The sequence below is a fragment of the Eptatretus burgeri genome, chromosome 5, assembly GCF_056783735.1.
Source record: "Eptatretus burgeri isolate ZD-2024b chromosome 5, Ebu_testis_v1, whole genome shotgun sequence".
NCBI classification, from domain to species: Eukaryota; Metazoa; Chordata; class Myxini; order Myxiniformes; family Myxinidae; genus Eptatretus; species Eptatretus burgeri.
The window spans coordinates 21,692,955-21,708,311 of record NC_140965.1 but is presented as its reverse complement, the minus strand read 5'-3'; the positions used below and the strand labels follow the sequence as shown (position 1 = coordinate 21,708,311).

The 15,357-nt window shown below is 44.4% G+C and overlaps 1 protein-coding gene across 1 annotated transcript in view; it reads left to right on the top strand.

Annotated features, from left to right (window-relative positions):
- Positions 1-15,357, top strand: part of LOC147026037 (uncharacterized) — a 76,963-nt gene that overhangs the window by 48,003 nt on the left and 13,603 nt on the right. The window contains exons 16-18 of the mRNA XM_085883566.1: positions 2,744-2,814; positions 2,962-3,018; positions 10,356-10,595. Coding sequence (XP_085739692.1) covers positions 2,744-2,814; positions 2,962-3,018; positions 10,356-10,595 — 368 coding nt within the window. The remainder of the gene's footprint in view (positions 1-2,743; positions 2,815-2,961; positions 3,019-10,355; positions 10,596-15,357) is intronic.

Genomic DNA, 15,357 nt, shown 5'->3' with positions numbered 1-15,357 from the left:
TTCCAAACTGAGTTGCAGACTCCTTAATTCCAGGTTATTCCTTGAACTCATAGTTAACAAGGTCTTTCTTCATAGCTCAATGAGGTAGTGCTCTCATCAATGTGATGAGGCAGCAGCATCACAACTGATTTCCTGGATTTGTGTAATCTGAAGCACTCAATGTTCAGACAGTGGACATGGTCCGCTCTGTTGAATTTATCGCCTTCTCCATCAGCCACGACCTCTCCTTGCTGAATCATGTGTCAAAGCTGGATTCCAAACTGAGTTGCAGACTCCTTGATAATCTTGGCGTATCAAGTAATGAGGCTGAAACACATGGCCAGTTGTTCTCACATGGCAGGTGGTAGTTCCTCTGCCTTTTGCTGCCTCTCTGATGAACAGAGGGTCATGGAAGAGCGAGGTGACAGAGATTAAAACATATTGTTGTGGTTTTTCGCCCGTTCGGCGTGCGGGTGACCACTTTTAGCTAAATTGCGGCCGCGCACGCCCACCGAACGAGCAATCGAGTCGCAGCTTTTCGGATCAACGCCGAAACCCAGCTATGGGTGTTGTTAACCACACCATAAACCAGCCAACTCTTCTGTCCACGCGCTACAGGGTCGATCACCGAATTGTCGATGTACCTAATTATTCGCGCAGACAGAAATGCCAGGGATTTACACCTCAATGGAGCCTGCACGAAAACGAGCCGCTTTCAGCAGCTCGTTCCGTTTGCGATTGCCGAGCGGTTTTATATCGCCAAGCCCCGTCGGACCAGATGTACGTTTTATCGGCTATTAATCAGCCAGCTATTTATTCCGAACGCAATGATGGCAGTCAATGGCAGGAAAGTACGCAACGAGCAGGTGACATTTCAACAATGGGGACATTTATTTTCACACGTATGCAATGAATGGGGGATGGTCGACAAGACACGAGCAAAAACCTACAGCCGATATCTATGTATTACGTACATGCACTTACAACAATTCTACTTACGGACAAGGCGCCACAGACTTTCATTCAAAGACCCCAGAAAAGAAAGATAGAACTGGGCTCGTAACCCTTTAATGTTCCTCGGAGCTGGGATGACCGAAGGAGCTCCGTGAGGCCGGGCAGGTTACCTTTGTCGCCCTTGAGGCGACTCGATGGGTCTTTCTGTTGTAACCGCGGCTTGGTTGGTATAGGGCCTAGCAGCGCGGCTTGGTCGATCGGGCCTGGCCGACGACGCTTCAGAGGAGTGAACGGGCCTTGCTCTTTTTGGAGTTGATGCTCTTTAAGAGCCCGCTCACTCCTCAGCGTCGCTCGATCTACTTGGGGCTCGATCGCCCGGACCGTTATGTAGCTGGCTGGCGACTTCTCTCCAGCTGGCGACCTCTCTCCGGCTGGCGACTTTGCTGCTGACTCCAACGGCCAACAACGATCAACAACTTGGTGACTTGGCTGGCTCCGACGAAGAACGAACTCCACTCCTCCGATCAACAACCACCGTTTGGACTCACCAACTTGACTGCCTCCACCGAGCAAACTCTGACCAATTCTGACCAAGGACACTCTCGGCGTTGAAACGCGCCTTTTTATAGCCCCGAGGGGAGGGTCGCTCTGGGCTTCCTCGCCCAAAATCAGCGCCCTCCCTTCTTTCACCTTTGAACTTTCACCCCCGGCTGGCTCCGCCCCTTTCGTCGTTTTGATCCGTTTTGCAAGTCATGCGCGGCCGTGTTTGAAATCACCCTGCCGCTGCGAGGATGCCATCGTGTTCGCCTGTGGAGATGTTGGTTGTTGGGGATGTTGTTGTTGGTGAAAAGATGGCGGTGCCGTGGAGATGCTGGTGAGGAGATGTCGGTGGTTGTTTGTGATGATGTTGTTTGTGGAGATGATGGAGAAGAGAAGTTCATTTGGTTGTGGAGATTGGTGTTGAGGAGATGTTGGCGGTTTTGGCGAAGGTAGTGAGGAGATGTTGTTTAAAATAAAGATAGGAAAGAATAACACTACCTCAAAGGTTCACACCCCGGCACATGAATAATCCCCGTTATACATCGGTGGGGAAATCCAACCTGGACACACACTTATCGACATAACTGATCTTCGGGGAACCTGAATGGTGTTCTGTGAATTTCCACAACTGTAACATTATTAACAGTGGGGGCATAGTTGGACACAAACAAGGGAATTAATGAACAGGAAGAGAAGAGAGAGAGGAGGGGATGTTGTTCTACACACATGGAGGAACCCGTGTAATGTTCCATGTTTGTGGACTCACCCAATTCGCAGTCGAGTTCCCTCTGCCATCTCCACCTTCCGACCATCTCCCGCTCTTTCAGAACACACAAGTGACTCCAGTAAACACCTTCTGGTTGAACTCTAAAAATCCACACACCTCTACTCCTCTTTTCTCTCATTTGTGGAACTGCCAAACGGCAGGATTTAATAAGGATAACATTAAATCACATTATTCCCTCCAAGACTTCAAGCAATCGGTGCACTACCATCTCATATTATTTTCCATCCTGACCTCAATCATTTTACCGCATGAACCCTTCCTCACTCCACCCTCTCAATCCCAGTTTCCTGTGTTTCCTCTCCTTCTCTCTCACTCTCTCCTCTCTTCATGTTCATCCATTCCTTTGCTTGTGTTCAACTCTGGCCCTAATTGTCATCTGTCACCTTTTCCTTTCCTCATGTTTTCTCAAAAACATAAATGCTTCTTGCCATGCACTCGCATGTTTCTGTAAAAAAAATGTCTAACGTTGTTTGATGTGTGCAGGTTCACTGGAAAGCTACCTAGCTTCACGGAGGAAACTTTCAGAAGGACAGGCATGGCCTCTCATGAGTCAGGTGAGCTGAAAGAGCTTTTCGCCTCAATGTGATGTTGATGACGTGTTTCTAAATATGACGGAAAGCATTGAATTCGAAAAATTGTAAATCCTTTGCAATTTCAAATCAATCTGTATCAACGTTTGAATATTTTGTATCTCCTTCCAGATGGTGTCCGCTGTTGAGTACATTCACAGTCAGAACCTCGTGCACAGAGATATCAAGGTAACAAACTACACCATCATCGCTTGGGATATGTACTGCGTAACACTGCAATGAAAACCATTTTTTGTGCAGCACAGCAAGGGAGGATTGGGGGTCGTTGGTTGAGGGGGAGAGGGTGGGGGAGGGGCAGGAAGGATAATTCATTTTGCTTGTTCCTGAACAACAGTGTGTGCCTGTAGCACATTCACCCTGTTTTAGTGAAGGTTGCCAATTTCTCTGATGCTGATCGTCATCCTATTAGTTTATCCCAATCTACGGCACTGCTCACCTCATACACTCAAAACTTGCCTTCCTGAAATCCAATATTCTCACTCTACCTTCCCAAACTCAGGTCTTAACAGAATCCCCTCACACACACTATGTCATGATCACTTTTCCATAAATTCTGCTCCACCTCTACCTTTCCCCACCATATTCCGATTAATACATAAGGAGAGGTCCAACACTCTCCTCATGGAAATTTCTACAAACTGGATTAAAAATCAATCCTGGGCTCCATCTAAAGATTCTTCCTCTGCTCTGCCCTTTCTCTGCCCTTTCTCTGTTCTTGGACCCAATCTATCCCTGGCAAATTTAAATCACTGATAATCAATACTCTTCCCTTACCACATGACTTTCTCGATTCTTCATGAACCTTTCTATCTCACCCTTCCACATTGAACCCGCTAGTGTAGCGAGGGGGTGCGAACGGGGTGGCCACCCCGAGCGGCAAATTTGTTTTGTTGTTTCTATTATCCATCACTATCGACACTTCTGAGGGCAATTTTCCCATGGAATGAAAGCACAACCACAGGGAGGGTTGAACTGTGCAAATGGACCTGCCCTCCATTTGCTGACCAATGGTTGTGGCCAACAATGTCTCAAAGAGAGGGGGCGGGCTAAAAGGAGCGCACGGCATGCTGGGCAACTAAACTCGAAGACGAGGCAGCGATGCGTTCGTGTCTCATTCTTATGTTCGTTGCTCATTCCTGTGTTCGTAGTTCATTCCAATTCGCCATTCTCGTCTCATTCCTGTTTTCCCGTCTCATCGAGGGCATACCGAGAGAACTCGAGTATTTGACACCCGGGGCGGACCCTTCCTTTGGCACACCCCCACACCCCCCTTTCCCCCGAGATGAATAATTACCTTCGCATTCTGCGAAAGGTTATGTTTTGGTCGACGTGTATTTATTTATTTATTTATTTATTTATTTGTAATCTTGTGATTCGTATAACTCAAAAAGTATTAAACCGAATTGCATGAAATTTGGTGGGATGATTGGTTATTAGCCAGGAAGCATTCGATTAGATTTTGGGATCGTCGGGTCAAAGGTCAAGGTCAAGGTCACAAAAAGGTCAAAATCGTCTTTTTACGATAACACGGTCAATTTTTATTCAATTTGCATGCAACTAACGCCAAAATGTTCAGAATTCAACGCCTCATCTTGTGATATGCAATATGACACAATGACGCCCATACTCTTGTTACCGGTTAGGAGTCAAAGGTCAGGGGGGCACGACCTTGAAAAATATGCGGTTTTTGTCATAACGCGGTCAATTCTTGTCCGCTTTACATGAACCCAGCACCAAAATGTTCAGAATTTAATGCCCAATCTTGTGACACAATGACGTCATAACACATGTCACCGGTTGGGGTAAAATGTCGGGGGGGGGGGGGTCACGCCCTTGAAAAATATGCAGTTTTCGGCATAACTCATTCAATTCTTATTCGATTTACATGAAACCAACATCAAATGAGATTACCTTCTCTTGTTGAAACGTATTCACCGAGCTTGCGAGTGAAGACTCGCCAAAACGACGTGAGTTGATTGTTGTTTAGTCCGTAGCCCCCGAAAGTCGGGAGGGGGGGTCATGACATTATAGATATGTGGTTTGTGTCATAAGACCATTCATATGAAACCAGTTCCCCACACTCATACCAAGAACAAAAAAAGTAGTGGCGGCGAAGGTATGCGCTCTATGAGTGCCCGTTCTAGTTTAAAAAATGAAATGCACAGAAAACACATCATGCGTGCAAGTATCATTTCAAGCAGATTACAGTACTGAACCTGGAGTAAGCAAATTGGAAAGAAGAAAACAGATTTTAATTGGTGCAAACTGCTTCAATATACCCTATGTCCTTCCGTCCAACCGTCTGACAAAAATTATGAATAACCTTTCTAAACCACCATGTTTCATTCGATAATAGTTTGTTGTTGTTTAGTTTTTTGTGTTATTCTGTATTTGCATCAGGACAATAAGGTTACCCCGCCTGTTGTGGAAGTAACTGTGAGTCCCTCACTTGGCCACTTTTTAAGCGGTGTATCAGCTTCACGCACAACTTCCGACACGGTGTCATTTAAAAAAAAAATTCTCGGGATATTTGACAAAATAACAAATATTAAAAGAGTCCAGGTACAAAAAGGAAGTGGGTGGGGACGATCAACTGGTGCTTTATGTTTATATTTGGCCTACCTTTTACACGTGCCCTTCTTGGACTCAAGATTATTTTGGTGTTACAAATAAATTAACTTTATTACTGAGTTACTGTTCTTCGGTAAATAATAATAATAATAATAATAATAATAATATAACGTCACTTGCACCACCCTCCCCGCACCCTTCTGAGTATGCCAATGCGTTTCATTCCTGTTTCCGAACGCTTAGTAGGCCGATGACGATTTTGAAAGGTGGAAAACAAAGGTGTAACTGTTTATTTACAAATGCGCTGTACTTGATTCGATTTGCATAACTTTGTTTAATCAGGCTTTGTGTTTAATCCAGCATTTGAGTTACTATGGGGCGGCAATTTGACATCTCGCCCCGAGCGGCATTTTTTCCTCTACACACCACTGATAGAACCCTCTACATTCATTCGCTCCTTCATATCACCCCTTTCTCTGAATATAAGACTGTCCTTTACCCAGATTGTTGCACAAACCTCCTGTTTTCTCTTTCTTCTCACATCTGTACATATTGTCTCCTTGTTCTGTCCTCCAACTACTCTCATTAAACAAAGTCTCACTTGCTGAAACTACATCATTTGTACTCCTTGCTATTTACTCTCCCTTCGAGCTACTCCATCTTATTGTTAACCTCCGCCATCGTCGAAGATGGATGGAGGTTACTGTTTTCACCCCTTTCTGTTTGTTTATTTGTTTGTTTGTTTGTGAACAGTATTACGGAAAAACTCGTCGACGGATTTCGACGAAACTTGGTGGGGGGTTAGGTATGGTCCAAGGATCATGCCATTAAATTTTGGACTTGGTCCCCCCCCCCCAAAATTTTTTTTTTCTGCATTTCTACATGTTTTAAGTGATTTCCAACCCCCCACCCAAATTCTTTTTTTGCCCCCCCCCCCAAATAAAAAATAGAGAATTTTTTTTTGCATTTCTACATGTTTTAAGTGATTTCCAAACCCCCCCAAAAAATTGTTACCCCCAAAAAAATTGTTAGAGAATTTTTTTGCATTTTTACATGTTTTAAGTGATTTCCAACCCCCCCCCCCAAATAAAAAATAGAGAAATTCTTTTTTTGCATTTCTACATGTTTTAAGTGATTTCCAACCCCCCAAAAAAATTGTTACCCCCTCCCCCCAAAAAATAGAGAATTTTTTTTTTTGCATTTCTACGTTTTAAGTGATTTCCAACCCCCCCCCAAAAAAATTGTTACCCCCCAAAAAAATTCAGAGAAAAAAAATATTTTTTTTGCATTTTTACATATTTAAAGTGATTTCCACCCCCCCCCCAAAAAAAAATTTTTTGAGAAAAAACTTTTTTTTGCATTTTTACATGTTTTAAGTGATTTCCAACCCCACCAAAAAAATTGTTCCCGGCCCGCAAAAAAATAAAAAATTTTTGCATTTCTACATATTTTAAGTGATTTCCAACCCCACCTCGCAAAAAAAAATGTTAGAGAAAAAAAATTTTTGCAATTTTTTTTCAACAAAATTTCGATTTTTTTTTTTTTTTGCATTTTTACATGTTTTAAGTGATTTCCAACCCCCCCAAAAAAATTGTTCCCCCCCCCCAAAAAAATAAAAAAAATTTGCATTTCTACATATTTTAAGTGATTTCCAACCCCCCCTCCCAAAAAAAAATGTTAGAGAAAAAAGATTTTTGCAATTTTTTTTCAACAAAATTTCGATTTTTTTTTTTTTTTTTGCATTTTTACATGTTTTAAGTGATTTCCAACCCACTCCCCCCCCCCCCCCAAAAAAAAATGGTGGAGAAAAGAACTATAACTGTCAGCACTGTTGACATCATATTTAATGAATAAAGGGGCTGTCACACCTTGACGATTTCGCCAAACTATGCCGATTTATGAAAAATTTGCCTAATACGCTGGCACACGTCAAATACGTTATGGGTAGGTTTTGTATACATTAAGAGCACGCTGAAAAACACTGCCATAAGTCATAGTACGCTGGCTTTAATCGTTGAACTTTGTGGTTTTTCTGAACTTTTCGTATGCTTAAAATTTTACAACGTACTCGGCGTTTGGCTCACACGTTCCGCTACGCTGGCCATAAGGTTTAGGCACGTTATGCGATCGTTGACACACGTTATTTATATGTTACTCATATGTGGAAACACGTTGAGGTAACATTTGCGTACCCGAAACTTATTCATAAACTCTCGGTAACGTTTTATAAGCAACGTTTTATAAGCACGCTGCACGAACGTTGTTCACAGCTCGCAACGCGCTACTAGAAAGTTACTCATACATCGAAACACATCAAAGTAATGTTTAGGGAACCCGTGACTTATTTATAATCTACGAGTAACGTGCTTGGGAATTAGTTGTAGAGCATGTCCTACGAACAAATACGTATGTAGACGTATTTGACGTCTTCAGGACGACCACAGAACTTACTGAACGCGTTTCTAACAAAGAGCTGACATAGAATGACGTATTCGCAGCGATTTGGGGAATTGGTATATAAAAAGGGCCTTCGCAGGAGGAACCCGTCTTTTTTTTTAGACTTCGTGGTGAGTACACATTGATGTCATTCCGAGAAGTGGAGGATACGGCAAGGCTGAAACGACAATACCTACCTGTCCTCGAACATCAACATGACCTCATCGAGTTGACACTGCACCAGTTGCGTGCCAATAGAGCTGGGAGAAGAAGACGTGAACGGAGGAGAAGGAAGTGGGTCAGACCATGGATCGGGAGGCGACGCCATTACGGCATATATGACCAGCTCATGGTGGAACTCCGGAATGAGGACCATGCATCCTTCATGAACTTCCTGCGAATGCCTCCAGCGATGTTCGACGAGCTGCTAGCCAGAGTGGGTCCAAGGATAACCAAGCATTATTATGAAATCATTTTAATAGTCCAGTGGAAGCGATTTAACTCTTTCAATAGAAACGATTTGAATTGCCTTGCACCAGCGTCCAAAAACAATAGGCGAGTGACAGCAAGTTAACTCGTTCAATGGAAACGATTTGAATTGCCTTGCACCAGCGTCAAAAAACAATAGGCGAGTGACAGCCATTTATTAAAATAGTTTAGTGGCAGTCAATGGATAGCAAACGTCACGTAATCCTAAACGATGCGCTCCCACGTTATGCATGCTCTAGACTATCGTTGGGCATAGGCTGTGGACGCCTAAAACACGATAAGCAATCGTTGGTATAACTAATCTATAAGTTATCGAAGCGTTCTGTGTTCATTACTAGTACATTATGCATTTGTCAAAGTCTTTTTTAATAATTTCAATAGTAAAACAAAGAAATATTTCATTTTCGGAATGAGGAAAAAAAATTAGCCCTTTCAGAACATCGAACAATGGTGCAAAGTATTCTCCTATTCGTTGACACAATGAGGATCCATCATCCCCCACAGCCTCCACATCACGCTTACATACTACTACTGACATAGACATACAGCTACTACCAATGCTACTACCACTACTACGACTACTACTACTACTATTATTACTGTCACGCACACCTACTACTAGTAATAGTACTGCTACTATTGATACTACCGGTGTTCACATCTACTCACCATGGAGTCTGGAACAATGATGGGTTTTTATTGTGAAGCCCATTTGTATATACCAATTCCCCTAAACGCTGCCAATACGCCAGTACACGGTAGAAGTAAGTTAGAAACACTTTCAGTAAGTTCTATGGTTGTCCAGAAGACGTCAATTTAATTTGTCTACATACGACAATGTGCGTTTTACATACGTTACAAATAGGTTCATAGCATGTTACTCAAAGGTTAGAAGCACGTTTTACTTAGGTTCAAAACATGCTACTCATAGGGAAAACGCACGTTACTCTTACGTTCATAGCACGCCAGTCATTGGTTCAAGGCCAGTTATACATAGTTTCAATGCATGTTACTCATAGTTTCCAAGCACGTTAAACATAGGCTAAGCTGACGCTACTCATTTGTTCAAAGCACGTTACTCATCGATTAGAAATTTGGTTTCAAGTATGTTGGCCATTACCTTGACGTGCTTCGACTTATGAGTAACCTAAAAGTTACGTGTGTTCGCTGTGTTTAAACGATCGCGGAACGTGCTAGGAACAGATGCCAACGCATGCGAAACGTGTGAGCCTTACGTCGAGTACGTCTTAAAATTTTCAGCATGCTTGAAATTTCACGACGTACCAAACGGACTAGGTAATATGCCAGCGTACTTCAATGATTTCCAGCATACTCTAAACGTATATACAACTTACCTGTAGCGTATCTGACGTGTGCCTAGCGTTGTAAACACATTTTTCATAGAATGGCATACGCTGGCAAAATCGTCAAGGTGTGACTACGATGTTGACACTTCAAATTCTCAGGCAGTTTTGATTTCATTCGGCGTCCAGCAATTATTTAACTGGCTACGCCACGAGTTCACCGGCGATACGTATAGCACGCAAAAGGTAAGTTAAACTCTCGTTTGCCATAGGTTTTGAACGCCGACCACAAGGTAAGCATTCGTTGGTAAAAGTTATGTATAACACAACGAAACGTTCTGTGCCCGTTACTAATATGTTATGCAAATGATCAACACGGTATGAATACGCCAAAATCTTTTTAAAAAACATCAAAATTTCAGCGTACGCCAGCGTTTTACATACATTTTTATACGTTGCCATTGCTGCCTAAAACGTCAAGGTGTGACAGGGCCCTAAGATATAAGGTTCACTTGAGTGACCCAGCAGTATTGGCGGCAGAGGTTTTGCACTCTCCCGAGTGCTTCCCCTCTAGTTTCAACTCCTTGCATTAGTGATGGATATTTTTTGACTTTTCTTGTCCTGAAATTTTTTCTTGCCTGCCTGCCCTTATCATCCAAGGTTTGAGTTTTTCTTTTAACATATTGATTTCTGTTTGTTCTCTAGCTTGGAAACACCCTTTACAACAGTCAGGGGGTCGTGAAGATAACAGACTTCGGCGTTTGTTCAGCTTTCAAGCAAGGTGAAGAGCTTCAAAAGATCTGTGGCACGCCTGACTATATGGCACCAGAGATCGTCTTCTGCAAACATGGATATCAAGGTCCCCCAGTTGATGTGTGGTCTCTGGGCATCCTCTTCACACAATTATTCGCTGGAATCAAATTTAGTGCGCGTGGTATCATCAAAGTGAGTATTGTTTAAAATGGCATCATTATCATTATCACAAACTCGTGTCATCATGATTATGCTCAAAGTTGCCTATTTGAACATTTCTAGTATCTACTCTAATTGTTTTTTTTCAAAAACGCAGTCGTTGCTGTACCAAGTGTTACGGATAGGTTGAAGAAACAGGTAACTACTGGGCAGAAGTTAACAGTGTTAACAATTTCTAGATAAAAGTGGATCATGTTTGTGGAGAGAATCTATATAGGAGATTTTTTTTTCCTTCCTTAATGCACAAACACACCACCGGAAAGACAATTATAAATGAGAGCGAAGTCGATGGCATGCCATCGCAAATCCCCACTCTTCCCACCTAAAGCAACGTCGAAAGATGGCAAAAAGTTCCACCTGGAATGATCCAATATTAAATTTTGAGTTAAAATTTTTTTCCTCATTTTGACCTGAGATCCTTCGTCCCACCCTACCCTCTGGAGCATGAACCAGAGGTTAAATCCAAAAAGACCATTACAGACCATATTTCATGCATCCCCCCAATGTTTATTGCATTCACAACGAGAAGGGCACTCGGTGGAGCGCATACGTCCGCTACGCAATCCTGATCCACGAGAACATATTGTGCCCTTTACAATTTTGAAATATCATGCTCGATAGTACTATTTTTGCGGAAATGAGCCCTTAGTGGGTTATTAAGTATAGGATCAGCCCAGATCCCCCCTTAAATGCATGTTTAGCCAGGTTGCTCGGTATTTGGACGTTTCATGTGTGTCGGGAGGTGTAGCAGGCTGTCCAGTGTTCATACAGTGGTGGTGTACCGAGAGGCGCCTTGCTTCTTTTTCCTTCCCCCTTCTAACTAGCCCCGCCCAGCGCTCTGAGAGTGTCGATCGGCGAGACGTGTCAGCAGCCAATTGGTGGAGAGCAGCTGCGGACTCGAGGGATGGACCAATTATGTATCCCCGGAGGCGTCCCAGAAAAGCAAGCCCCAAGAAGCAAGGGAGTAACTGCCTGAGTGTCGAGTCGCGATCTGCTGTATATGAGACGGCTGTGTCTGTCTGCGATCTGCTTCGTGAAAAAGGCAAGAGGAACTGCATGAGGTCTGTCTGCCTTCTGCTGGATGAGAGGCTGCTGGTGTCAGTCGGCGATCTGCTTCGAGAGGGACGGCTGTGTGAGTCTACGATCTGCTTCGTGGAAAAGGCCCACCCCGAAAGGCAAGGGGAACGGCTTGTGTGAGTCGGCGATCAGCTTTGTGGAGAGTGGTTTTGGCCGGCTGTTCTTCCTCGGCCATGGACCCAGCCTGCGGAGCCCAAGACCCCGATTTGGCCCAGTCTGGTGAACAGGCCAGGCCTGGATTTGTATCCTGGACCTTGTGAGAAACCAACTGGAACACACCATAGATCTTCCTTTCTTGTGCCGTCGACCTTACGGGTGCTGGACGCGTCGAGGCTGCATGCGCGAGTGGTGCTGGGAGAAGGAGTACGAGCGACATCTTGCCACGCGGCGTGCTCGAGCTTGGGCGCGCGGATCCGTTGACATCGGCTTCTCACGAGCTGCATTCATTCCTTCGACACTTCCTCTCGTCCATGAGGCATCACCAAGTACTCCGTGTCTTGTCTGAATGTTGTCTCAGGTTTATTTCGCTCGGACTCCCTTCGAAACCCGCATCCATAGCTCCCTAGTTAAGAGCGGGTTATAGATTAATTATAACATTGTCGTGAATGTTTTGCTTGAATCGTGTTTCCCCGATGTGTCCCCAATAAATCTGGCTGATTCATATGAAAGTTTCCGCCTTGAGTTTATTCGTGCCGCGCTGAGGAACAACCGCTCGATTTGTATATAAAACCAAAATGGTTATGGACTGGCAGACTTCGCTCGGTCTCTGACAAACCCAGTCTGTAACCGGGGTCTATTTCCCCAACTGGCAAGGCACAGGTGTACTTTGGTATCGTGATCCGAGGCACGTGACCCGTGGCCTGTGCCGAACCAGCCGGCGTTATAACCCCTGAGACGGCGGTGCTGTTAAGTGACACCTAATCTTCAACATTTGGCTGTCAAGAGTAGGGTGCGATTCCCTCCACCGCCGATCCTTAACACTATATAATATTTTTTTGGCCCTATCTCTCAATAGTGATGAATCACTTTAAAAATGAAATAATTCTCATATCCAAATCCAGATTCGGATCTTCACTGAAATATAATCAATTCATTCTTGTCACATCCAACCTGTTCACCAAGTTTCATCCGATTCATTCCACAACTTTTTGAGATATCATGATTATTGTTACGAATCTGGACGCCATTTGCACACAGACAGACAGCAGCCCCCGCAGTTCAGTTATTTCGATAAGTATGTGTTTATAGTCAGGGTCCCATCCTTCTGTCAAATGGGAATTTTGTGTGTGCGCTACAAGTTACTTTTATAGTCAAGTTTTTTATATCTTAAATCTTCATCCTTCGTTTTCACACCATCACCATCCATCGCCCACGTGCAGCATGTCACGTACAGGGGTGAGGTTCCCTCCGCCCACCGTGAGCACGTCCAATCAACGGCGGCCACGAGTCACCCGACAACCCCTCGTCCAATCCGGAGGCGAGTACCTCAGAGTGTTTCCCTCGACCCGCGGGGGAGGGGAAGGATAAGAGGAGTGTGGGGAGCCGTCGAGGAAGTTGGCCCCGTCGTAAAAGAAGGAAGAGGAGAAAAAGAAGAAGCCTCGTCTTGCCTGCTGGCGTTCTCGTCTACCCGCGGGTGCTCGCCTGGTCCGTTCCTGTGCCGGCTGGTGTCCGTTGCATCGTCCCTGGTCCCTGGAGCCTGGTGCTGCGTTGGCGGTGGGTTCGAGTCCCACCACCGGACAAACTCGACCAGACCGCACGAGGCGGACAGGTGCAAAAATAGGCCCCTGCCCTCAGCTCGCCTTTCCCTCCCAAGCTGAAGGGCCGAAATAAAGGTCGTGGCCACCTTTTATTTGGGTGTGTGTGTGTGTGTGTGTGTGTGTGTGTGTGTGTGTGTGTGTGTGTGTGTGTGTGTGTGTGTGTGTGTGTGTGTGTGTGTGTGTGTGTGGCGCCAGTCTTTCAAGTAGAAACTGTCTAAGTGCCCTGTGTTCGTTGTACATTACATTTCTTTATTTGGATAACTCTACTCTTTGGTGCCCCCCTCCCAGATTATTGGTTATAAATAAACCCCCGTTTTAAATGTACCAGCTCGTTTTCTGTGCTTTCTCCCATTGGTGCAGCACAGTTCGTATTGAGAATTAGTGAGGCCATTCGTGCCGTAAATTGTTAATTTGGACCGACGGATCTTGGTAATCCCCGCTCGGTGTACACCCGGTTCGGGCTCAGTAAACGGTCCGTTCCGCCCGAGGTCCGTCAAGGGTGTGGTTTCCCCGGTAGCTAGACTGCATGGTTATGTAGGTATATTGGAGATCGAGACAATTAACCCTACGCCACGCGGTCAAAATATTGGCGTCCATGGTGTGCTAAGTGACCCGTGACCTTTGGAGTTGTCCGAGAGCCACGACCTAAATTCCGGATGTTTGGTGGGAGACGACTCTACTTCTCCACCTAGTGGTCGTTTATCACCGCCAAACCCCGGCCCACAACAATATATCATTTTGGGCCCTATCCTTCAATGGTGAAAGATCACTGAAGAAATTCGAGTGGCCGGTTCCGGATCTTCACCAAAATTGAATCAATTCTTTCAAGTCTAACCCCCAACATGTCCACCAAGTTTCTTCCAAATCCCTCCACAACTTTTTGAGATATCGTGCTATGCATAATTTTCAGCCCGATTTCTCAATGGTGAAGGATCACTGCAAAATTCCAGGAGCCGGTTCCGGATCTTCACCAAAATCTAATCATTTCGTCCTTCTCACACACCCGACCTGCCCACCAAGTTTTATCCGAATCTGTCCCCAACTTTTTGAGATCACCTGCACACAAACAGACAAACAAACAGATAGACAGGGTTGAAAACATAACCTGCTTCCACCTTGGGTTGTGGAGGTAAAGAATCATTAAAAAATGTGCCCAGAATTGCATTTTTCAGTATTTGACCTTTTCACCCATCCAGAGGGGTGGGGCCAAAAATGACATTGCTTGCTCTTGCACCCTCATGCCATGTGGTGATCATAATAACTACCATGTTTGGTGAATTTCTGCCCACCCGTTTAGAAGGATATAGCATGACGGACAGACAGCCGAAGCTGATTACAGTTTGCATAAACATAAAGGAAAAAAAAAGTTGGTTGAACAATATCTTTGGCCACATATAATTTATGTACTCCAAAAAGATTTGTTTTCACAAATCATACATGATCATCATGTACCATGCCCTGTGTGGAGCATTGGTGCTGCTAAAACAGTTACTAGGCTACAATCCTGGCCAGGTCGCCACTCCGATACGGGTAGTCAGGACAGGAATTTGTAAGTTTTTTTTCATGATGCCGGCAAAGACTCGCCGACTCTTCATGAGGACAGCGTGAGATCTTTAACATCCACTAAGTAAAGTTGGCAGAAGTTACGCTCAGTTTAATGTCCATCCAAGAGACCACACAGATTGATGAATCACCCTGTCTGTGAAACACCAGGATGACAGTTTATAGCTGTGTCGGGATTCAAATCGAGGCTACACAGAATGAGCATGCGTACCTCTCGTCTTTCCTGCCGTGATGTGGCAATTCCTTACTTCATAACTGAAAATATTTTTTTTATCATTGACATCATATAATTTTGCTTTCTTATTTCTGGAATGAAACTGCAGTATCGCAATCATAAC